Here is a 27146-nt window from a genome sequence, read left to right as displayed (position 1 = left end):
GTTCTTTCCTAGGTACACCATCTACCACTTCATCTAATTCACTCCAGAATCTTTCCTTCTCCTCCATCTCACAGCCAACTTGTGGAGCATAGGCACTGATGACATTTATCATCATCCCTTCAACTTCCACCTTCACGATCATCACCCTATCAGAAACTCTCTTCACCTCCACTACACTCTTACTGTACTCTTCCTTCAGAATCACCCCTACACCATTTCTCTTCCCATCCACACCATGATAAAACAGTTTAAACCCACCTCCAATGTTCCTGGCCTTACTCCCTTTCCACTTGGTCTCCTGAACACACAACACATCTACCTTTCTCCTCTCCATCATATCAGCTATCTCTCTCCCTTTACCCGTCATAGTACCAACATTTAAAGTACCAACCCGAACCTCTACTCTCCTACACTGCTCCTTTTCCTGCCGTCTCTGTAGACGCCTTCCTCCTCTCCTTCTCCTCCTTCGGCCAACAGTAGCCCAATTTCCACCGGTACCCTGTCGGCTAACGATACCTGTGGCGGTCGTTGTTAACCCGGGCCTCGACCGATCCGGTATGAAATTCTCATTTGTGATCCGCATATTTGATTTGGCACATGTTTTACGCTGGATGCCCTTCCTAACGCAACCCTCCCCATTTACCCGGGCTTGGGACCGGCACTAAGAGTACACTGGCTTGTGCCCCCCTAATGGCTGGGTTAGAGATTTCCTATTATTAATATACAGTTTTATTTCTGAATGATTATGTTACTTATATAAAACAAGTAAACCTATTTACCAATACAAAGGCAAACAGCAACAACCTCATCTATGAAGGTCTTATTCTCACCTCCAACTCGCAGAGCAACATTGATCTAAAATTGATCCTGTGAGAATTGAGGACTTCTTGTGTACATTTCCAGTCACTCTCTGAATGTGACATTGTCCTTTTCTGAATGCTGACAATCCTTTTGTTTGGGACAGTTTTCTGTAACTTCCTGTTGTCTTTTACATAAATTGCAAAAAGTACAGCTCCTGCATCTCCAAAAATCTCTGTAACATAAGAGCTAGAAATCTGTAATCAGTGATGAAGATCTGGCTGCACTTGACCTAAATAAAGTGAACTAAACATTCAGCCACATTCAGTTCTCAGAATCTGGAAATTTCGAACAGCAGTCTTTTCTTTTCAGGTCATTGTTAAAGACAAGGAACTGAAGTCGACGGTGTCTAAGGTCAAGCCTAAAAGCCAAAACATTCATTCAATAAAAAGGTTTTGTACCTATTTTTTATCAAATATAAGCTAACAGCTTTGCTATTCTGCTACATTTTTCGAACAGCAAAATAAACAGGATTCTTGTTTCACTGTGCATTCATAGGCCTACAGTCCATTTTATATACACCCCATTGAACTTTCCACATTATGTAACAATACCACCTGTAATTAAATAATATTTCTAACATTATATTATTTATGTCTTTATTTTAAGGGGAAAATATTCTTATCGTGACACAATAGTTAATCAAACAAGTGAAGCAGGCGTTTGTGGTGATTGCATATGTCATCAACATCCGGGGTCAGTATTTGGTAGAATCACCTTTGACTGCAGCTGCAGTTCCTTCTGACATTGTAGATCAGTCAGATTAAGGTCTAGGCTTCCTGGTTTTGACATGTTCATCTTCTGGGGGTCTTGGTTTTGAACCACTCCATTGATGCTTCGGCAATGCATTTATTTTTATTGGCCTGTTGGGATAATGGAACATCTGCCCCTGTCTCAAGTCTTGTGAACTGGAACAGTTTTTCTTGTATGATTGCTTGTATGATTACTCCATCAGTCTTGCCCTCAGCCCTGACCATTTTCTGGTTTTAGGGTAATGAGTAGTGGGCAGTTTAAATCTAATGTAGAACTTTATACCAATTACAAAAAGCTGTGTCTCACCAGATGCAGATAAAAACACAGCCTATATTGTATTTCATGTGTATTACTCACCTATTTGAAATCAATAGTTCACTAGCATTAAAATAATTGTACAAAACAAATTAAAAGTAATGCCATAAGCTAGATATGGATGGTATAGCAAAGTTGACTTTATGAGTTGTTTGAATTATTACTGTAGAGGTAACAGAACATTGTTGGACAAAATGACACAAAATTCTAATTTCTATAAATGCTGAGGCTGAGTGTAACATTACTGCTTACAAAGTACTACATTACTTCCAATTTCTATGCTGGATTGCTCCAGTGCAGTTATAAAAAATAGGTTTAACAGCAACTGACCACAAAGGTGAGTGTTTTTGTAGGACAGAAAAAGATTGGGGTCAGAGTTTCTTGTGTAATCAAACCATTTTGGTGCCCACCAGAAAGTTTTATATTTACAAGAAATGTTTAGGTAAAGCCCATCTCATTTTTGACAAAGATACATTCTCCTATATGTTATGCTCTCAACCAGAAAAGAACACAGTGACACCGACATTAACAAGGCAAAAGCAGTGCCCAAGGCTCTGAGCGAAAAAACATGGCCATGCACCTCTTTTCTTTTTCGATGCACTCTGTCTCACTGAGACCTGGATTAAACCAGGTGATTATCTGGGTCTAAACGAGTCGACACCGTCAGGATATGTTTATAAGCATGAGCCCCGTCAGACTGGTTGTGGGGGGGGGGGGGGGTGTAGCAACCATTTATAGTGCCTCTCTTAATGTTAGTCAGAGATTAGGATTCAGCTTTAAATCATTTGAAGTGCTCGTTCTTAAAGTTGTACTTTCAGACATGCATAGAAAACTCGCTCTGGTAACCGTGTACAGTTTTCTATCCGATCTCTTAATCAATTTTGATAAAGTGCTGCTTGTAGGAGATTTTAATATTCATGTAGATGATGTAAACGATGCTTTAGGATTATCATTTGTTGACTAATTAAACTCTTTTGGGGTTAAACAAAACGTCACCAGACCAACTCACCGTTTTAACCACACACTAGACTTAATAATATCCCACGGAGCAGACGTCACTGATATCGATATTTTACCTCAGAGTGATGACATCACAGACCATTACCTTATACTGTACACACTACCAGTAGAGCAGATTAGCCATGTTGCACCACGTTATCGACCTGGTAGGACTATTGTTCCAACCACTAAGGACAGATTCACAAATAACCTGCCTGATTTATCTCAATTTCTCACTAAACCCATAACTGATAATAATCTTGATGAAATAACTAACAACATAAACCTTATCCTCACTAGCACATTAGACACCGTTGCCCCCATCCGGTTAAAAAAGGTTAGAGAACAAGCACCTGCACCTTGGGATAATAGTCATATGCATGCCCTCAAGAGAACAGCACGTAATCTGGAGAGAAAATGGAGGAAAACTAAATTGGAGGTATTTAGAATTGCGTATAAAGACAGTACGCTCAGACAGGCGCTAAAAGCTGCTAGAGCTAAACACCTGAGCAAACTCATAGAAAATAACAAAAACAATCCCAGGTTCCTTTTCAGTACTGTAGCTAAACTAACTACAAATCAGGGCTCTGAAAATTGTGTTCCATCACAGTTTAGTAGTGAGGACTTTATGAATTTCTTCACTGAAAAAATAGAGAACATTAGAAAAACAATTGTGGCAGTTCAACCTCTGACACCATCTCCTGAGACAGTGTTACCTTCAACTCCACAACTCCACTGTTTTACATGTATAGGACAGGAAGAGCTGTATAATGTTATTGCCAAAGCTAAATCGACAACATGTCAGTTAGATCCAATTCCTACTAAATTACTGAAGAAAGTGTTATATACAACTGGTGAACCTCTTCTGAATATTATTAACTCTTCACTATCGTTAGGACATGTCCCTAAATCCCTCAAGTTAGCAGTTATTAAGCCCCTCGTTAAAAAAACTTTATCTGGATCCAAACACGCTATCGAATTACAGACCAATTTCAAATCTCCCATTTATGTCTAAGATCTTAGAAAAGATTGTCGCTGCCCAGTTATGTTCCTACCTGCAAGAGAACAATATCTTTGAAGAATTTCAGTCAGGTTTTAGGCCCCCTCATAGCACAGAAACTGCTCTAGTTAAAATCACTAATGACCTGTTTTTAGCTTCAGACCAGGCTTCATCTCGCTGTTGGTTCTACTGGATCTTAGTGCTGCATTCGACACTATAGACCATGATCTCCTCCTAGATCGCTTACAAAATTACATCGGCATTCAGGGACAGGCATTAAGCTGGTTTAAATCCTACCTGTCCGATCGTTACCATTTCGTAGATTTAAATAGAGAGCTATCCAGGCTAATGCAAGTAAATTATGGCGTTCTAGGACCCCTGCTCTTCACAATATACATGCTTCCGTTAGGAAATATTATTAGAAGACATGGAATTAGCTTCCATTGTTATGCTGATGATACTCAGCTATATATCTCATCTAAACCAGGCGATACAGCTCAATTAACTCGGATAACTGAGTGTGTTAAGGAAATAAGAGATTGGATGACCCATAACTTTCTACTTTTAAATTCTGATAAGACTGAGATTTTGCTCATCGGCCCAAAAACTAGTATACAGAAGCTCCAGCATCTCAACTTGCATTTAGACGGATGTTCTGTAACCACTAGTTCAATGGTAAAAGACCTGGGAGTTATTTTAGACAGCAACTTGTCTTTCAAATATCACATCAACCAAGTTACAAAAACAGCCTTCTTTCACCTTAGAAATATTTCTAAGTTAAGAAACATGTTGTCTATATCCGATGCAGAGAAGCTCGTCCATGCGTTTATGACCTCCAGAATAGACTACTGTAATGCATTACTAGGTGGATGTCCTGCATCATTAATAAACAAGCTTCAGTTAGTCCAGAATGCAGCAGCCAGAGTTCTCACAAGGTCAAGAAAATATGATCACATAACCCCAATCCTATCGTCCCTACACTGGCTTCCTGTTAAGTTTCGAATAGACTACAAACTATTACTTCTCACTTATAAAGCACTAAATGGTTTGGCTCCTATGTGTCTATCCAGTCTTTTAACACGCTACAATCCGTCACGCTCCCTGAGATCTCAAAACTCTGGGCTTCTAGTAGTTCCTAGAATAGCAAAGTCCACTAAAGGTGGTAGAGCATTTTCACATTTAGCTCCTAAACTCTGGAATAGTCTTCCTGACAGTGTTCGGGGCTCAGACACACTCACCCAGTTTAAGTGTAGATTAAAAACATATCTTTTTAGCGAAGCCTACACATAACACACATCACATATCATAACTTTGTGTTTCAGAACATCTGATCACATGCACATTATCAACTTGTGCTGTTAATATCATGAACAGCAGCTACGCTAATTCCTCTCCACTGCTTCTCTTTCTCTCCCCATCCCGAGACACCCTGAGGTTTGGCCAGCTCCAGTCACCTCCCACCTCGTGATGATTACGGACCTTTGAAGAAGTAGATGCCAAACTCGCAAACATCCCAAACCATCTAGAGACGTACCAGTGCCATTTGGATCCCGCTACATGTGTGGAGTTTGACATTGGACCTCCTGGAGTGTTTAAAGGCTCTGGCATGGAGAAGCTGATGCTGGATCTGTGATGATCACAAATGCTGAGCTTATAAAACTAGGAGCTACTAACCATATAGACTGTATAAGACTGCAGAAAGAACATCACTTATAATCTTATACTCCAGTGCTCATGTTAGTTCTCACTCTCCAGTGTTCTGTATTGTTGAAAGATTTATGATCAAACTCTTGATGTCACCCAAATGAGGCTGGGTTCCCCTTTTGAGTCTGGTTCCTCTCAAGGTTTCTTCCTCATAACATCTAAGGGAGTTTTTCCTTGCCACAGTCAGACGGCTTGCTCATCAGGGACAAATTCACACCATTCACCTTAACTGTTGATTTGTGTAAAGCTGCTTTGAGACAATGTCTGTTGTGAAAAGCGCTATACAAATAAACTTGACTTGACTTTTTGAGTTCATTGTTTCATACTTCATGGCGCATGGTTATGAACAGACAAAGTGCAGGACAAAGCAGCTGTACTACCAGCTTGGATCCATTTCATCTGGTTCAAATGGATTTTTACAGATTATTCCTGCTGGACACAGGATTAGCAGTGCAAGGTTGCAATAATGACTTTGAATGCTTAATTCTACTTTTGTCTGCTTGCCAATACATGGAATTAGCTTGGAAGCAAGATTATTTCAAGTAGAAATAAGAAGTTTGAAGAAACTTCAATAGGCATATAAGAAGTTTGTTTCTTCATCTAAAATAGGTCTCAATGCACTGCTTTGCTAAATACGTTTATATATATACACAAGCATTTCCTGGCAAGCCCAAGGTGGAGATTTGCCAACACTGATTAAGATAAGATAAGATAAGATAAAAAATGATTTCTATGTTACAGCAGCAAATGTGCAAATATAAAGCAGAGACAGTACAAATATATACAGTACAGTGTATAAATACAAAAACAAAAGAAACAAAATAGCAGTTAATATTTTATTATTGCACACTTTTTTTTATTGCAAAGTTTAAAAACAGTATTAACTGTGTATATTTTGGTGACTGGTTCACTGGGAGCAGCTCTGATTGTACAGTCTAATAGCAGCAGGGAAAAAAGACCTCTGGTAACTGAAGAAGCTGCTCAGAGATGAAACTTAAAAGCAATGAAGTTTAGCCACCATCCTCCTTTCTCCCATCTCCTGTACAGTGTCCACGGGCATCTGCAGGACTGAGCTGGCCTTCCTGATTAGCTTGTCCAGTCTCTTCCTGTCTGCAGTAGAGATGCTTCTGCATCAGAAGACCACACCATAGAAGATGGCTGAGGCCACCACAGAGTCAAAAAAATGTCTTTAGTAGTGCTGACTGCACTCCAAAAGACATTAGTCTCCTCAGCAGAAAGAGTCTGCTCTGCCCTTTCTTGTAAATGGCATATACTTTTGTGTAAGGATGTTCTGTTTGTGTGTCTGTTTGCTTCTGAAATGAGTGAGCATCCTATACAGAAAATCAGGTCAGCATTTTTACTGATCAAAATTATTTTTTAAAATCCTAATCAGTATAAATCTCCTTGGCTTTGATGAATCTTCCTTTTGATAGTATTTATAATTATAATTTTTTAGAATATCCTGGATTGTGGTTTTATATAATTGATGTGTCTTTCACGATGTATCTGAGAATGTTGTACTGTGATACCATAAGGAATATTATGCATTCCCACCAACATTAAATTGATCATCATCTTATAGTCTACAGCTGTAGCTCATTTCCAAACACCTCCCACCTAGCCAAGATCTCTGCGAAAACATAGCTATGGGATATTTTCTTTTCCAGGTCAGTCACAATGTAACTTGCCAATGACGGGTGAGCTCATTTGTGTAAAAGAAGGCAGATTTCTCTGAGTGTAACAACTCCTAGCTAGTCCTTATTAGCTTGCAGTTGTGTTGTATGACAGGTGAGATCAGACTAGTAGATGTAAATTAGCAAATTAGGGTGAAAATAAAGAAAAATTATCACAATAATTCATTTTATCCATGTTCTTTTAGTCATGCCAAATGTGAATTCAGTTATTGCAGCAAAAACGTTTTACAGATTTGAGAAGTAGCTGAATGCCATTTGACCAGCCATCCAGCTATTATGCTTGCAGTTAAAAATGTATCTAATAAACAACTTCAGTAGCTAGTAAGTTAAATCAATAATAGCAATTATTCTTACATAAAACTTTAATGAGGTAAATAATGGTGTTTGCCAGTTTGAAAAACAAAAATACATGTTTAAAAAACAAGACTGTATTCTTTCACACTTTTTTACACTCACAGGCCCAAACAACAGGCTGCCAAATCCCAACTGATCCCCCTGCATGAATAATCAATTATCAGTGCTGCAAGGGCTACAGCAGAACTGCGTCCATCCGTCAATTAGTATTAAGCCATAATTGGAAATAATCCATCCATGAATGAATGATTTGAACTGTTAAATAGGATTTAGTTATACATTTGGTGCAACCAAATATATTAGCAAGTTTTACAGAGCTGTTATCATTCAAACTGAACAAATAATTGTATTAATTGACATTAATTAATAAATCAATCTATTAATAGGCTTTTCTAAAATAGAGCCAGTGATGTTGCTTACTGTTAGTGTTACTGAATAAGGTTTTTTACTACTCTTATTATTATTATCTTGGGTAGGTCCCCTGGTGGTCTAGTGGTTAAGATGCAGCGCTCCCACTGCTGCGACCCGGGTTCGATTCCCGGTCAGGGAACCATCCCCAGCCACTCTTAGTGCCGGTCCCAAGCCCGGATAAATTGGGGAGGGTTGCGTTAGGAAGGGCATCCAGCGTAAAACATGTGCCAAATCAAACGTGCGGAGGATCCGCTGTGGCGACCCCTAACGGGAGAAGCCGAAAAGAAAGTTTTTTTTATTATTATTATCTTGGGTCCAAACCATGGCACTAGAATGTCATTTCTAAGAGTAAATAGTTATCTTGTAAAATAAAAAAAAGCTATTTTCTAATCCTTTTTAAATCAACTAAATTCGAATAATAAACGCTCCATCCATTCGGTCTATTTCCCTTTACTTGCTTCATATTAAATTGCTTCATTTTTGCACTCACTGCCACTTATCCTGCGAGCTCAAGTAGCAATTTACCTGATAGAGTTGTCCTGCTGCTGAAGAACTGCGGTGAGCGAAAAAACATCTTAGAAAGGCATGACACATCAAACCTTGAGAATGATCACACTGAGTTCTATTCCTGTCAGCGTAAGAACAGAAAACTAAGGCTTCAGTGTGCACTGACAGGAACTGAACAGTTGAAAAAACATCAGCGGATCTGCTGAATCTTAATTTCTGCATGCAGATGGTAAGGTTTGAACTAAGCATCAACAGCATGAGGCCAGGGACCCAATCTGTGTTGTGTCAAAGGTTCAGGCTGCTGCTGGTAATGTAATTGTCTGGAGAATGTTTTCTTTGTAGCCATCAAAGGATCCACCTGGTCAGCAACAATACTCAGAAAGGCTTTGGTATTTGATTGGCACGTGATTTCCCGTCGTGCAAATTACACATCTTACCCATCCCCATTTCCAGCATAATGTACTGTCACATAGTCCTCTATTAACACGACAATGAGTTCAGTGTACTTCAATGGCATTCGCTGTTATAAGACCTTTATCCAGTAGAGCATCTTCCAGTAGAGGCTGAGGCAGATTCACAGCATGGATGTGCACCTGAGCAATCTGCAGCAATTATGTGATGCACTCATGAAGCACAAGCAAAGGAATATTCACAGTACAATTAAAGTTGTTCTGTGAGAAGAAAGTCCTTCCCAGTATTATTATAGGGCTTTTAGTGAGCAGTCAATATAAGTATTACATCACATAATAATTGTGAAATTAATAAGATATTTAGATATTTTATTTCTGATACTTGAGGCCTCTCAGTAGAAACAATATGCATATTTAACATGCAAGGAACAGTTCCATAAACTGTTACCGCAAAGTTGGGGCACGCAATTATATTGGATGTCTTTGGAGGCAGTAGCGTTCAATATTCCCATCACTTAAACCAGGAGACCCAAATTTGTTCAATCATGACAATGCCGCTCTCACAAAGCCAGCTCCGTGAAGATATATATATATAATTTTCATGCATTGGCGTGGAAGATCCTGAGTGGCTTGCTACAGAGCTCTGACCTCAATCCTAACACCTTTAGGATAAATTGAAACACTGACACCACCCTGGACCTCCTCATCCTACCTGACTTTACTAATGCCCTTGAATTAGAACAAATCTCCACAATCACACTTTAAAATCTATGGAACATCAGTCCTGAAGAGTGGAGGTTATTATACTATAACAACAAATGGGGATTTAATGTGGAAGTGATGTGCAAGTAGGTCCTGTGTATAAAGTGTGTCTTTAAAATATTCACACTGCAAGCAAAGCCTGTTTTGCAAATTTTTCTGCACCTAATTGGATCAATTTATGGAAACGTTGTTTCTGTGTAAGAACAATGTTATGCTATAATATCATTCAACTGCTTGCTTTTGACATGCATCTGAAAGGCATTGTTCGCTATTTACTTTTCATTATTTTTAATGATTTGCATCATGTTCCATTGGGGCATCTTCAGCAAAACTTCCATTTTCTTTAGTGTTAGTCCATCATAGAATAGTAGGTAGCACCCTTGCTTTAGTTCTCCTTGCCATTGTTTAAAGAAAATTCACAACTGAATGAGAATGAAGAAAAGACATACACTAGAAGCCTGTTTATTTGCCCTGTGTGCTCTCTATAGAGGCTTTGAAAATAAATATCCAATATAATGGCAGCATCACTTCAGTCTACAAAGACAAAAGAAAGTTTCTCTCTAGGTAGGTATAGGACTTTCAACTTCTTTGCTAAAATTAATGAGTATGTTAATAAGCAAAGATGCAGTTACTAAGTGTATTGGATAGGAATCTTATAAAAATGCGCATATGAGACAAGCATACAGTCCAGATATAAGGGGCACGAAATTTAAAGGTGTAAACAAGTACAGGAAATTTCATGTAGGAAAAAAAAAGTAGTCAATACGCCAAGCATTTTGATGAGTTCCCTAACATAAAATGTGGGGCCTGAAGCATGAACTGAGACCACCGACATTTTTGGCTGCCACTATTTCATTATTTTATATCTCACTTCCCAGTGGGAGCGCCACACACTCATTCCCTCCACCACATGCACCGTTATGCACTTTTGTTACCAAGTTACACTTTAACAGCAAGTACAACTTTATAAACATTTTTACATTTTCCTTGATATACAGTCGCTTTGATGAGTATTCACTTCCTTGGAATTTACAACATGAAAATGGAATCAATTGGGATTATACTGTATGTCATACAATTGACACAGAATTGTCCGATTTGGGAAACAATCAATCCTGGTTAGAATGGCAACTAATCCAACTTTTAATCAGGGTTTGGTTATAAAAGAAAATATCCCAAATTTAAACATGATATGAACTACAGGGTATCTCAAAATACATGGAAGTTAACACTTTTCTTTTTTAAGGCAAACTCTAACGTTATTTATAAAACTCCTTGTACAATATTTTTTGTCAAATTTATTCCTTAAAGCAGTCTGCCAAAATATATATATATATATATATATATATATATATATATATATATATATATATATATATATATATATATATATATATATATATATATATGAAATTTGCTACAAAATCTTAATTTCCTCTGTTCACTCCATTTTAATAATATGCTTCATTTTCTATAGATTTATGACATTTCCAATAAGTTAATTTCAGCTCTAGTTTGGAGAAAATGTGGAAAAAATAATGGGGGAAAATACTTATGCAAGGCCAAATCCTGTTTAAATCTAGAAGCAAATATAAAAAATTCTAAATGGTGTAAATGTAAATATCGAATGGCTAAGAACATTATCGGATCAGCCAACACTGCTAGGATTAGAGCACATGTAGAACATCAACTCAACAACAAGAGGTCCAGAAATCAGGCACTGATGTCTGTTCAGAAAGCATGGCGCACAGTCGGTGTTTCAGTCCGTCCCAAAGTTGTTCAGCAGAGTTGTCAGGACTTTGTGCAGGCCAACTGAGGTCTTCCACTCCATTGATAATGCCCCTCAACACAAAGATATAACAATTGTAGTTTATGAATACATTTTGTAAGGTTTTCTCTTTACTCTGTGATTAATAGATAGATAGATAGATAGATAGATAGATAGATAGATAGATAGATAGATAGATAGATAGATAGATAGATAGATAGATAGATAGATAGATAGATAGATAGATAGATAGATAGATAGATCCACTGTTCCACTAGGAACAGGCCTCCGAAGTGTTGATCAAAGTTGAGTTCTCGTGCTGTGCGTTAAGTGCAGAAGCTGCTTCAAAAAGAAAGTCTGCTTGTCAGTGCTCAGACCAGACGCCACACACTGCAACAAGTCCGTTTGCATGGCCGTCATCCAAGTGAGAAGTCTCTTCTAAAGAAGAAAGAAAACAAGAAAGCCCACAAACAGTTTGCTGAAGACAACCTGTCCAAGAGCATGCATTACTGGAACCATGTCCTGTTGTCTGATGAGACTAAGATAAACTTGTTTGGCTCAGATGGTGTCCAGCAAGTGTGTCTTACCTACAGTCAAGCATGATGGTGGTAGCATCATGTTCTGAGGCTGCATGAGTGCTGCTGGTACTGGGGAGCTGCGGTTCATTGAGGAAATCATGGATTCCAATATTTGGAAGCAGAACATGATGCCCTCCCTTTAAAAACTGGGCGAACTGCAGTTTTTCAACATTATAACGACCCCAAACACACCGCCAAGATGAAAACAGCCTTCCTGAGGAAGCTGAAGGTGAAGGTGGTGGAGTGGCCAAGTATGTATCCATACCAGAACCCTATTGAGCACCTGTGGGGCATCCTCAAGTGAAAGGTGGAGTACCATGTGTCTAATATTTAGCATCTCCGTGATGTCATTATGGAGGAGTGGAAGAGGATCCCAGCAACAACCTGTGCAGCTCTTGTGAAGTCTATGAACAGGAGGGTTAAGGCAGTGCTAAATAATGATGCTCACACAAAATATTGACACTATGGACATCGTTTTGGCATGTTTACTTAGAGGGTACCTACTTTTTTTGACAGCTATTTAGACAATAATGGCTGTATGTTAAGTTATTTTCAGAGGACAGTAAATCTGTACTGTTATACAAGCTGCACATTGACTACTCTAAAATATATCCAAGTTTCATTTCTATAGTTTTGTCTCTTGAGACCATATAATGTGTGGGTTTGAAATGTGAGGGGTGTACTCACTTTTGAGAGATACTCAAGTCAAGTCAAGTCAAGTCAAGTTTATTTGTATAGCGCTTTCCACAACAGACATTGTCTCAAAGCAGCTTTACAGAAAACAACAGTGAAGGTGAATGGTGTGCGTTTGTCCCTGATGAGCAGCCGTGGCGACAGTGGCAAGGAAAAACTCCCTTAGATGATATGAGGAAGAAACCTTGAGAGGAACCAGACTCAAAGGGGAACCCATCCTCATATGGGTGACATCAAGAGTTTGATCATAAATCTTTCAACAATACAGAACAATTTGTGATCATCATAGATCCAGCATCAGCTTCTCCATGCCAGGGCCTTTAAACACTCGGCATCTACTTCTCCATGATCATCCATAGGTCTATAATCTTCACGAGGTGGGACGTGACTGGAGCTGGCCAAACCTCAGGATGCCTCGGGATGGGGAGAGAAAGAGAAGCAGTGGAGAGGAATTAGCGTAGCTGCTGTTCATGATATTAACAGCACAAGTTGATAATGTGCATGTGATCATATATTCTGGAGCACAAGTTTGTGATGTCAAGTCAGGTCAAGTCAAGAAGCTTTTATTGTCATTTCAACCATATATAGCTGATGCAGTACACAGTGAAATGAAACAACGTTCCTCCTGAACCCAGGTGCTACATAGAACAACATAAAACAAACAGTACAGAACAGAAGAACACAGGGCCGAGAACTAAGATCCTCGCCACATAAAGTGCATGTGTGCAGCTGGTGCAAACAGTGCAAAAGACAACATGTGATGTGATGTGTGTGATGTGTGTTATGTGTAGGCTTTGCTAAAAAGATATGTTTTTAATCTGCACTTAAACTGGGAGAGTGTATCTGAACCCCGAACACTGTCAGGAAGACTATTCCAGAGTTTAGGAGCTAAATGTGAAAATGCTCTACCACCTTTAGTGGACTTTGCTATTCTAGGAACTACTAGAAGCCCAGAGTTTTGAGATCTCAGGGAGCGTGACGGATTGTAGCGTGTTAAACGACTGGATAGATACATGGGAGCCAAACCATTTAGTGCTTTATAAGTGAGTAGCAGTAGTTTGTAGTCTATTCGAAACTTAACAGGAAGCCAATGTAGGGACGATAAGATCGGGGTTATATGATCGTATTTTCTTGACCTAGTAAGAACACTTGCTGCGGCATTCTGAACTAACTGAAGCTTGTTTATTAATAATGCAGGACATCCACCTAGTAATGCATTACAGTAGTCTATTCTAGAGGTCATGAACGCATGGACGAGCTTCTCTGCATCAGATATAGATAATTACATAACATAACATTTCTTAGCTTAGAAATATTTCTAAGGTGAAAGAAGGCTGTTTTTGTAACTTGATTGATGTGATTTTTAAAAGATAAGTTGCTGTCTAAAATAACTCCCAGGTCTTTTACCGTTGAACTAGTAGTTACAGAACAACCGTCCAAATGCAGGCTGAGATGCTGGAGCTTCTGTGTACTATTTTTTGGGCCGATGAGCAAAATCTCCGTTTTATCATAATTTAATAACAGAAAGTTATGGGTCATCCAATCTCTTATTTCTTCAACACACTCAGTTATGCGAACTAATTGAGCTGTATCGCCTGGTTTGGATGAAATATATAGCTGGGTATCATCAGCATAACAATGGAAGCTAATTCCATGCATTTTAATAATATTTCCTAACGGAAGCATGTATATTGTGAAGAGCAGGGGTCCTAGAACTGACTGTGGATACTGTGGATAGACAGACACACAGACAGACAGACAGTTAGTTAGTTAGTTAGTTGTACATCCTGAACTACTGGTACTCCTGAGTTCAATGTTTGTATGAAACAAAGCTCTGTACAAACACGATACAAAAAAAAGAATGGAACTGAAGAATGTATTTGCTTTTCCTTAAATCTAAAGCTATTTTAACTATTTTTAAATAACAGTGTGTCACCTAAAAATGATTGACAGCGCTAAGGAAAGTTTAAAAGTGCAAACAAGCGTAAATGGTCGCAAACAATTTTTCAGCATAATAATTGCTCTCAGTATGTAGTACCACTATTGCTGTTAGACTAAATATATAATTAGGTACTTTACATCAACTTACTTTCAAGTCATCAGATTCCTGAGGAGCTTTTAAAAGAGAACAAAATTGGCAGATGTTATTGACTCCGAAAACCTGGAAAATAAAATAATAAAAAAAGACAGATATTTAAGCCTTATACATTATTCATATTCAATTAATATTCTGTTTTTGCTATTTCCACACATAAAAAGGTGCTAATTGTTGTGAAAGGGACTTAAAATATAAATATATAGTGTTTGGCAGTCTAGTCTTTTATGGTTTTTGAGAGACAAACACATTTCTTTGGTTTATATGCAACAAAATAGATAATGTAACAGTATGAATGACATCCCTCAGCATGAATAAAAGTTTTACACACCCTTGGAATCCAGATAGTTAGTTTCTACAAAAGTTCAGCTGAAATATTTTGCTATACCTCTTGTAACACTTGCCAAAGATGATCTTCACTAGTTGGAGTTTTTTTCCTGACCTTGTCTCTGATCCAGTTCATCCCAAAACAGGTTAAATAGGATTTAGGTGCGGTGACTGGGCAGGCCATTTAATGATAGATAACACTAAAGCTGACTGTTTGCACTCTAAATAACGCTTACAGAGTTTGGACGTATCAGGTGCTTCATGTCATTTTTTTGTTGCATTGTGAAGGTGGCTTCAATTAGCTGCAGTCCAGAGGAAATTGCATGGTGTTGAAGAAAAGAATGGTAGACATGATGGTTCAGTGATCCTTTCACCTGTCCAACCCTCCCTGCTCCAAAAACAAACCCAAACCATTAAGCTTTTTACCTGCATGTTTGATTTGGGGGGTGAGGCAGTCTGCTAACATCTCTCCTGTACTCCATCTCCATCAAGTTCTTCTGTCAGAGCCAAAAATATTAAATTAGGACTCACCAAACTTTCTTTTAGTCATTCACTCCAATTCTTCTGTATTTTTGTCTTTTATTTAGTTTGTTGCATATAAACAAAAAGAAAATGTCTTAAAATCAGTTAAAGACTAGGTGTTTCCAAACTTTTGACAGCCTCTTCAAAACCCACAAAGAATGTTTACGTATATTTAGACCAGTATTTGTTGCCTTTCTTAGAGTCAAACAGGAATATGATAACATTGCAGCGGTTGGTGCAGTATATTACAAGACGTCTGGTTACACACAAACAGAGTGTTCGAGTATACATTCATGTAAATCAATTTTAAAAAGCGCTAAAGCTCCACTTCATGAAGAATTTCATTCATAAACACTCAGACAGCCCAAACTGCTCCAGCACACATATCAAACTCTTGGTTAAGTCTGATTGGTGCCATGATTTTTTTGCATTGTTCTTCCAAACACGGTGTACACACTGTTCGACTGTTTGTACTGGAACTCTGTTCCAGTTTATGCAAACCTGTCTACTTTTATCACACTGAAAGCTTTGTTTATTGCATTTTAACTTGTGTCTTATTTTAGAGCTACAACATGCTGTCAAAAATGTCTGTTTTTTTTGAGAACAAATGCCTAAAAACAAGTCACTCACTCATCAGTGGCTCATTTGGCTCAGACCAATTAAATATCTCCATCTCGATTAGCTTGCAGCAGTTTGGAAAAGCTCCATAGAAATGATCCAGCAATGCAGTCATACAAAAATCAGCTGGCCATGTTACTACCTCTGCAATAACTATACAATTTTTGTACGGACATGTTGCAAATTTATTTCCCAGATGTTTTTTTTTTTATTTTTTTATAACAAGACAGGATCACAGTCCATTCGTACAGCTGAGCAGCTAGAGATTAAGGGCCTTGATCAATGCTCTTGCAGTGTTTCTCTGGCAGCCCTGGGATTTCTACTAAAATCGTCTGATCACTTACATAGCGCCTCAACTGCAGAGCCACCGCCAAATAAGGCACATCCAGATGAGCATGCACAAAACACTTCAAATCCTTTGGCTTTCTGGCGCTCTACATAGACTGTGGATGAATCTCAGCATTGCTGAGAGAAAATGGTCGAAGATGAAAATAACCCACTGCTCTGAACAAGTACTGGCAGAAAGTTCTGCTGATGCACAATAGGGGTGTAACACAGTGCCACGGTTTCAATCTGTAGCTGTTTCGTTCTTCATTTATTCAATATTGGATCATGGGAACCCAACCACTATGCTTCCAGGAATAATATATATTCGAGCAATGGAGTTAGAGGGACAAATGCCAGCCTTGGAGTTCATAATAAAGTTCTTAATGTATAAATATACAAACTGTTTTTTTTTATCCTGCTTGTGCAGTTATTATTTGTATGTGTACCTGCCTAAAGTATCTTCTATCACATTTAACTGGTTCCATTCCTCAAATTATAAACAAGCTAGTTAAACTTATCACGTCCCTGACCAGTCAATTACCAAGAGATGCCACATGTTCATGCTAATGAACTTGTTCCTTAAATCTAAGCTTTATAACTCACTCACACCTGCAAGCAAGTGAAAACCTCCCACATAAGTGCTGATACACATCTATAATCTCAACCAGATGGCCACTGAACCTTTCTGGGAATGCAGAAAAGGCAGGCAGTAAAGTTTTCTAAAGTAAATTCCCATTTGTATCTGTGTTCCTTTAGAAAGCATTAACTGATGAATCACAGTACTGCCGATTACATTCCATTCACATTTGCAGCATTTAGCAGACGCCCTTGTCCAAAGTGACGTACACAAGTGCTTTGAGTCTCTATCAATGAATAAATCTACACTGGTAAACTAGATTACAAACTTAAGTTAAATGAGCCTTTAAGTCTGTTAAGAGTTTTTTTTTAACTAAACAAACTGTTAGTGTTAGTTTAAGTGTTTCAGGAAGAGGTAGGTCTTCACCCAGCACTTGGAAGATAGCCAGGGACTCTGCTGTTTGGACATCCAGGGAGAGTTCATTCCACGACCTTGGTGCCAGAACAGAGAAGAGCCTTGAAGTATACTTACCTCTTACCCTGAGAGAAGGTGGTACCAGTCGAGCCGAGTGTGCTGGGTGTGTGCTCCTAAAATACACATATATTTATAATTAAGAACCCCAAGCCTTATATATCTTTATATGTGTCTCGTTAATGTCTCTCCAACCAACTTCTCACCCAGCAAGTGGACCACATCGCCTCAGATCTCCAGGGGCCATCATTATCTAAAAAATTCCAATTACATTCAAGGAAGCTCCAAGTAAAACTAGTGCTCAAGTTGCTAACATAAGAACCAGAGAACTACAAAATGGTCTCCCTTTATTCATTTTTATAAAAATAAATTAATACTTGAACTTGCCATTTACAAGTTAAAAGAAGAAACTATCACAGAGGGTGATCTGAATCACAATCAGTCCAATTTCACAGCCACTCCACAGAGACTGCCCTGTTTCTCCTTGTCACTTTCTTTAACATTGGCATTAGACTAACTGCACTCAGATAAATTTGGGGTTTCATTTATCAAAAGCGAGCATAAAAAAGTTGTAATTATGTGTGAAAGAATGAGCAATGAGTGACAGAAAATTGGCAATTATCACACGTTTCTTCAGATAGCTGTACACAATAGATCGTGAAACATTCTGTGTTCACATTGACATAAAGAAGTGCAAACGAATCAATGTATATGATAAATTTCCCTATAAAAGAGTTATTTAATGTGTGTGCAATTGGTATGCATCAAGAATGGATGCTGGGCTTTCTCTATATATAATCATCTAATTAGTCTTATATGGTTAATTTAATAGCTTTAATACTATAGCTGTTGTTTATGTGCAACAAACTAGATAAAATTGAAAAACAACTAAGAATTGGACAGTGAATGACTAGAAGAAAGTTCTCTGAATAGATTATCTAAATTTGACAATTTTAACAGAAGCACTTATGTAAGACTGAAAACAGGAGAGAAGATGTTAACAGACTGCCTCACTCCCATAGACAAACATGGAGGTGGAAGGGGTTGTTTTGGAGCAGGGATGGTTGGACACTTATTCCAGGTAAAAGTAACACTGAATCAACATGGCTACCATTCCATACTTCAGTACCATATAATTCTGCCGCTCAATAGAACAGACATCACCATACAACAAGAGGATGAGCTGAAGCATACGCCCAAGCTCTGTTATTTAGAGAGCAAACAGTCAGCTGAAGTGTTATGTATTATGAAATTGCCTGCTCAGTCTTCACACCTAAATCCTATTGTACTGCACTGGGATGAACTGGAACACAAGGTCAAAAATAAATCCAACTATTAAGAAGACCTTTGGCAAGTTTTACAAGCGGGATGGCACAGTATTTCAGCCTAATGTTTCAAGAAACAAACTGTCCAGCTAGCAAGGACGTGTAAAGCTGTTATTCATGCCGAGGGTAAAATTTTCAATGAACATCGACAAGCACTGTTTGTGTGTGTGTGTGTGTGTGTGTGGTTAAATTATTATTGCAGTGATTACAAATTCTTTTATCCCTAACTGATGCAGTGTGTAGCTACTCATTTTTAAACAACCATGTCTGGAAAAAGACGGAAAAAACATTACTGTGAAAGGGCAAATAATTGGCCTGCATCATGCAAAGGAAATCAAGGAGATTGCTGAACTGCAATTTGGTTAAGAACCATTCAGCACTTTATTAAAACCTGGAAGGATAGCGCTTTAGTGTTAAGTTTGCTGATGAAATGTAGCCGGAAAAAAAAAAATCTTGAAAACGCTTAGTGAAGTCACATCATAAAAATTAGACAGTGGAACTCATGCCTATGTTTAATAGTTCCTATGCCATTGTGTGTGTGGAAATGCTCTTACTTTCACTTTTCCACTTTGTGGTCACAAGAAAGCCACTTATTAGTGAGACTTGAAGGGAAAAAATACTTTTAATTTGCCAGGGAGCATCCAGAACAGACTGTGGAGCAATCTAATGGAACAGGGTCACATGGACAGATGAGTCCAGATTATGAGTCCAGATTCAGACACATTAAGTGAAATGTTGTGCGCATTAGGGTAAAAAAGAAAGTGCATAAAGAGATGGCAGTCATGCCTACTGTACAAGCCCCTGGAGGCACAGCTATGATCTTGGGTTGCATCAATTGATTAGGTGTCGGCTCAGTAATATTGTGCTGCAAAAAGGAAAGTCAGTACAGTACCAGCAACTACTGCTTTTTATTAAAATTAGTGGGATTTGTTAAATTTGCTTGTCTATGGTATCAAATATCTGAAATGTATGCATTAAATGCATTACAAGCCTGTTTGTAATTATGGCGAATGAACATGTTGAAGGATTAAACTTATCTCATTGTTAGGTGATGTGCATCATCCTATTTAAAAAGGAGGACCTGGGTGATGGCTTTGCTGTAAACTCTGAGTGGCTTATTAATATAAATCCTACAAACCATAGCACACAATTGCAAGATTTTCAGAATCATGCGTTTGACTACAGGCACCTCTGAGAGGAAACTAGGGGATACAAACAGCTATTACTCAACCATCGAATAAAATTCTAGCCTGCAGTGTTGAAGTCATAATTTCTCTTGGCACAACATATTATTTTTGTATACCCATGAACAACAGACTCCTATGAAACAGGACTTCTAGGTAATCTGTGGTTTTCAGGTGATAGCATGACTGCAGTTTTATGACAGGTTCAGATTCAACCATCAGGTTGAATTTCACCTGCAGTGTTTGCATTTTTGTTGTAGGTTGTGGCAAGAGAAATAATGAGAAATGATCCCAGGTGATTGCCATCTACAGGGCAGGATCTTACGATATCTCTATACAGCTCTCTTATCTCCCCCTCAGCCACTGCTCGCAGCCATGGGGTAACCATGGACAATCAACTGCCCATTTCCTCACATGCTGCTAATGTGGCAAGTTCTTGTCAGTTTCTTCTCTACAACATCACAGGGATTCAACCATTTTTATCCACACATGCTGCTCAGGTGTTTGTTTATTCTCTTGTCATTTTGAGACTGTACTAGTGCAACTCTACCTCTACGCCTGAATGCAATCCTTCCTTGCAAATGATCCAAAATGCAGCTGCACAACTTGTTTTCAATCGCTTTCCAGCCAACTATATCAGTCATTCAGCTCATGTATGTAGAAGAAGGCAAAAAGCATCTTTCTTTGAGCAGGTTACGCTACGCTAAACATCTATTTTTAGCTACAGGTGTCTCGACATAAGCAAGTGTAAGACTTTATCCATTCTATTTGCTAGCTGTGGGAACTGAGAGATGACCATATTGTTTGTCAAATTCCATCAGTGCTTTCATCAGTAGGTTGTAGGTGATTCTACACAGCCACTGTTGCCTTTTTGTCGGTAAAAAAAAAAAAATCCTGTTCCATACATGTGCAACATTACTTCTGATCAATCTAATCTAATCTAATCTAATCCCAATTATCCAAATTGAAGCTTTGAGCAACATTGTGCCATAAGAGAATGAGTGTGGTCACAAGAGAAGGGAAAGATTGCTTGACTGATTTGCATAAGGCAATGTGTCTTTGGGTTACAGATAAGTACCACCATGATTAGACTGTTGGGCCCTTGAGCAAGGTCTTTAACCCCATGTAATCCAAGGGCATTGTATCATAAATGACCCTGCACACCAACTTCAACTTCAAGTCAAGATACACTATATGGACAAAAGTATTGAGACACCTGAGCTTTCCTGCCAGATTTGGTTCTTCTCCAAACTGCTGGCACAAAGCTCGAGGCACACAATTGTATAGGATGTCTCTGGATGAGATAAAATTTTGCATTTACTTGAACTTGAAACCCAAAGAATGGTAATGCCCCTGTGCACAAAGTGAGCGCCATGATGATCTGGTTTACATAGTTTGAAAAGAAAGATCTTGAGTGGCTTGATATAGAGTTCTGATCTCAACCAAACTGAACACTTTTGGGATGAATTGGAACGCTGACTGCACCCCAGGGCTCCTCACTCACAACTCTGTTGTACCTCAGTTGTAAGTTAACACTCCTGTGGCTGATGAACACAAATGTCCACAAGCACACTTTAAAATCTAGTGGAACATCTTCCTAGAGGAGTAGACGGAATAAGAGCAAATGGGGTCTAAATGTGGGATGCGATGCTCAAAAAGCAGATACCATACTTATGACCAGGTGTCCGAAGACTTTTGGCAATAAGTGAATGTGAAAAGAATTTTATTCTTCAGAGTTTTATTACTTTGATGTGGCTTTTCAAATCCAAGGAATAGGTTTTAAAAAAATGTATTCTAAACACATAACATTGAACCCACCCTATCTTTTTGGTCCATGTCAAAGCCAGTAATCACAGAGTCCAGATTTTTTTTTTTTCCTCCCTCTCTCTCTCTCCATTAACCATCCTCGTACCTTCTAATTCTGGCATTTTAGTGTCTAGGACATGACTTTGGCTCAAACCCTGGCAGCACTTATGGCACAGAGCCCAACCTTCTATTGTCCCCCTGACCCTTATGTGAACCAGTAACTAATCAACAGGCCACTCCGGGTGGTTTGGACAGGAGTGATTAATGTTGAGTGCTCGGCAGAACAACACCTTTCTCGGAGTGAGAGCGAGAGGAAGAGCAGCTATAGTGTTAAAGAGAAACGCACTGTGCGGACAACATAAATGACTCGTTTTAACAAGCACTTTCAGGCCCCTTGTGGCTTGATTTTGGCCCCCAATCTTGAGCTACCAGATAAGTGCTGCCTTTGTCTCTGCCAGCATTATGTAAAATAACAGTTTTCAGACAAATGCTACGAGAAAATGGAGTTTCAAGGTCACAGAGCTTCGAAATGTTCATTTTTGCTTTGGTTTTGAAAGAGAGAGAGAAAAAAAAAAAAAATGACCTTGAGTGTGTGAAAAGCACAAAAATATAAATAAAAACTACTACTATTTTTTGTAATCTACGTCATTGGGCACAAATCTGGCAATACAAAAGCCTCTCAAGCAAGTCTGATATAATAGACCTGAGGGCAACAAATTCAAATTTGTTTCTATTTCAGGTTTTTACCTATAAAAGATTTTAATTGAAAGTTAAATAATTTTCATGTCTACAAGTGTATAGGAATTAAAATGAAATAAAAATGCATAAAGGGTATTTACAACCAAATCAGCTGAATGGTGTCAAATTTACACCAATTTCTAGATTTTCCCCATTCCAAGGTAGTAAACATGGATTGGAAAATGTGCTGTTCAGCAGTTACATAATAAGGTTAATGTTATCTTCTCATTATTTCAATTACAAGTAAGCAGATCAAATGTCTAGGGTTGGATTCAAGCGGAATTCGAACACATCGTAAAGATAGTTGACAATTGTTTAGTACATACAAGAAGGACACCAAGTTCCTGAAGATAAAAAAAAATAAAATAAAATTTGGTTACACTTACTTGTTGATCTGCCCCACTGTTGCCTGTAAAAGTCAACAATGACGAAAAGACCACCAGAATAAATGGAGATATTGTTGAATCTAGGGTAAAGCTTTTAAAATTATTAGAATTTGGCCAAAACCTAAAAAAAAAGCCCATAATGTTCTGGAACATCATCCTGTATACTGATAATACAAGCAAAAACATGTACCAGAATGATGAAAAGAACAGGAAGAAAGAAAGGAACTACTCTTAATCCAAAGCATAATGATATCTTATGCCATGAGCTAATATGTCTGCCAATAGAACTAGCTCCCTTGTTCATACTGATGATGTGATTGCTGGAAAGCAGCAGGGTGATTTTTTTTTAAGCGCATAAGGCTGCATTATCTACTCAGATTTAGCCAAATTCTTCAAAACTGAATGGTTTTAATTTTTCTTTTTTTTTTTTTTTTTTTTTTTTTTTAAAGTGAAGACAGTGACCAGAAGAATGATTCCAAAAGTAAAATGTTCTGCAATGGCCAAGGCAATAGCATGACCTGAAATTAACTGTGGCTGAATTTCACTTGAAGGCAAAACACTCTGGAATTGTAGACATCTGCAGTAAAGCAATGGTAGAGAAACAGCAGGGGAAAAAAATGCAGTCATTAGTTCCAGACTTCAATCAGTCACACATGTAACCAAAGAGACACACACTATATGGATAATAGTACTGGGAACCTGATTTTTCCAACTGTACGTGGTTCTTCCTCAAATTGCTACTACAAAGTTTGCAGCACACAGTTGTATAGGATCTTTGGATTCTGTGGCATTAGATTTTCCCTTCACTTGAACTAGGAGACCCAAACCTGCTCCAACATGACCATGTCCCTGTGCACAAAGCCAGCTCCATGAGCATCTGGTTGGAATGGAAATCTAGATTGGGCTACAAAGAGTGGAGTGGTTATTATTATAACAGCAAATGGGGACTAAATGTGAAATGTAATATGAATCTTATAATCAAGTGAAGTAGTTCCAACACTTCTGACCGATTTGGACAAATATACCCTTACATAATCGAGACAAAGTCTCTCAAAGTGCAGACTTTCAAGTCCAATTTAATTTCAACTTGTATATAGTGTGGAAGACGGCTATAAAATAATGGGAGAGAGATGTATCCAGATATTTATGAACCCGACTTTAAAACAGCCTTAAAGTGAAGAGCAAAAACAGATCATAAGTAAACTTCATAAAAAGAAAAAAAAAAAAAAAACTATGTTCAATATTCCATGCATCCTTTATTCCATTATATAGCAATACAACATCCAGTGAGTTGCTCTGAGGCAACAGCCAACATCAAGTGAGTAATAAATCTGTCTCGCAGCACATTTAAGGCTTTTTTTCATTTCATCTAAGGGAAAAAAAAAAAATTTACACTAGCACATTTTGTACCAACTATTTTTTCTGGCATTATACTTGCATTCAGCGATTCCAGTGTCAAAATCATTAAAAAGACTAAATACAATTTCCCGTTTTAATGTATCTATCGACGGGAGAGATGATGTGTACAGTACGATTATCTTACAAACCAGCATTAAAAGAGGTGTAAAGATAATATTAATAAGTACTGGAAAAACGTTGTTTAAAAACGGTATCAAAAGCAAGAGCGGGGCTCAGTTAGGGCTGGGTTCAGTGGATTCCTTAGAGAGTGGTCTCCGTAGCCCCCCCCCCAAAAAAAAATGAAAAATCCCAAAACCCTCCACTGAGGATAAAGGAAAAAAAAAAAGCTTCATACTTGGTTCAGGACATGTGGAGAAACACGATAATGTCCTGTACCACGTGTATCTGCCACTGCAGTGTTATCTTACAGCAATACACAGATGACAGACGGATAAGTTCAGCCCATTTGCTCAAAAAAAAAAAAAAAAATTTAATTCAAAATACCCTTCAAAAGTTGCAACACATTAATTGCAGCTACTTTGAATAAACCGAGTTCCTTCTTGTTAATTAAACCATTGTATCTTCTAGTGTCTAGTGCTACCCCTGAATACATTAACATTTGCAAAGCTAGCACTGAAATATAAGCACTTGAAGCATTTTAGTGTTATCATGTCTCCGTGTTCAGGGTTAGAGTCCATTCGGGTCAGTAGATGATATCAAGAATGAGGAAGCAGCTGCAAAAATTTGGGGCGGGTGAGTTTTTTTGTACCCTTATTGTTTTGCCAGTCCAGTCTCACAGTGATTTTATTTTTCTCATCGGAAGAGTAGCAGCTAGTAATAAACCTTGAGAAAAGCCGGCTCCCGAGAAATGATAGACGGCATAAATGTCCGAGAGCGTAAGGCTTACTGTGGCACTGGCGCAGAAATGGAGACCGAGATTTTCCCATATATGAACAACCTTATTTATGTAGTGTGTATGCACAAAACAATGCCCTGACTACTGTAGTAACACACAGCACCATGCTCCAGAGCCAGAAACAATGTAGTGGTTCGATCAGTCATGTGACATTGATGCGTTTTCAGTGGTAGTATTCCTTCACTTACTGGCTTGCTTTAAAAAAAAAAAAAAAAAAAAAACACACACACACACACACACACACACACACACACACACACACACACACACACACACACACACACACACACACACACACACACACACACACACACACACACACACACACACACACACACACACACACACACACACACGAGCAAATTATCTTTCGCCTTAGTCAAGAAAATCTAACTTGACCAATGGAATGCCTAGAAATGATAAAAAAAAGAAAAGAAAAATTGGTCACCCAAACATCGCACAATTAAAGTGCATCCACTGACTTACCCCTGCTGGGTATTTACACACACAGACAAGAAAAAAAAAGTTAATATCAGCTTCACAAATAAAAAAAAAACTAAATATATAAAGTATGTGGTGCACTTTAAAGTTTTCTTCATTCAGTAGAAAAGAATCAATAATTATTAAAAACAACACAAATCAATAAAAGGCTTTTCCATTACGCAGAAATGGAAATGCCCCGCTCCCTAATACCGCCATATACACTTAAAAAAAAAAAAAAAAAAAAACCACGAATAGTCCAGAATTTGTGTCAGCAAGTGCAAATCCTTGACGCTGATCCTCGGCTCAGTGTGGAAAGAGCCGAGAGGAGCTCATCGCAGTGTGTGCCGTGATGTTGTACAGTGTGCTGCGGTGTGCTTTCAAGAGGTAGCCAGCTCGAAAGAGATGAACTGCTTGAGCCTCTCCAGGTACTGCGCGTACAGCTCGATGTCGTTGTGCCCCGCGCCCTCCACCCACAGCGGCTCCACGGCGCGCGGGCATCGCTCGTAGATGGCGAGGCCGTGCGAGAAATCGATCACCTCGTCCTCCGTGCCGTGAATCACGAGGACCGGAGAGGCCACCTTGGACACCTTGTCGATGCTGTGACGAAAGGAGAAAAACAAACCGGGTTAGGTCAAGTACCTCCACACAATTAACACACAGAGGCTTATTTAGGACTTAATTGTTTTTGAAGATGTCTTGAATTAGACCCATTTACATTTATGGCACTCTGTCGGATGCCCGTAGCCTGAGAGTGACTGATGATTATCTCATTTAAACAACTGAGCAGTCGACGGGTTAAGGGCCTTGCTCAAGGATTACGAGCTCGGCGGGGCCGGGATTTGAACCTGAGCTTCAGATCAGAACGACTATTCAAGTCATTACGATTCGTTTTTATTTGTATGCCACTTTTTACTGCCCCAAAGCAGCTTTACAGAGATACGGAGTGGCATCAAAAAGTTTTGAGAAAAGAAAGTACTTCATCTATCTACATCAAAATAGTCTCCTTGCACAGCAATACGATGCTCCCAGCGTTCCTGCCACTTCTGGAATGTGTCCTGAAGTCTTCTTTTTGAAGTGTCAAGCACTTTTCTCCGATTCGTGCAGGATTTGTGCAGGGTTGTCGAAACGGCAACATTTCGTCTGAATCTGACCTTCATAATTTCCTCC

At 38.6% G+C, this 27146-nt stretch overlaps 2 protein-coding genes across 2 annotated transcripts in view; one reads left to right on the top strand and one right to left on the bottom strand.

Moving 5' to 3' along the window:
- stard5 (StAR related lipid transfer domain containing 5) overlaps positions 1 to 27146 on the top strand; it is a 423751-nt gene that overhangs the window by 234270 nt on the left and 162335 nt on the right. The gene's annotated exons all lie outside the window — the stretch shown is intronic.
- The window catches only part of abhd17c (abhydrolase domain containing 17C, depalmitoylase), a 47655-nt gene continuing 44927 nt past the window's right edge, over positions 24419 to 27146 (bottom strand). Inside the window, exon 3 of the mRNA XM_083559403.1 lies at positions 24419 to 26576. Coding sequence (XP_083415529.1) covers positions 26357 to 26576 — 220 coding nt within the window. The 3' untranslated portion in view covers positions 24419 to 26356. The remainder of the gene's footprint in view (positions 26577 to 27146) is intronic.

The sequence above is a fragment of the Silurus aristotelis genome (assembly GCF_946808225.1).
Source record: "Silurus aristotelis genome assembly, chromosome: 13".
Classification (NCBI taxonomy): domain Eukaryota; kingdom Metazoa; phylum Chordata; class Actinopteri; order Siluriformes; family Siluridae; genus Silurus; species Silurus aristotelis.
The sequence above is the reverse complement of the archived record's forward strand: the minus strand, read 5'-3'. Positions and strand labels throughout refer to the sequence as shown.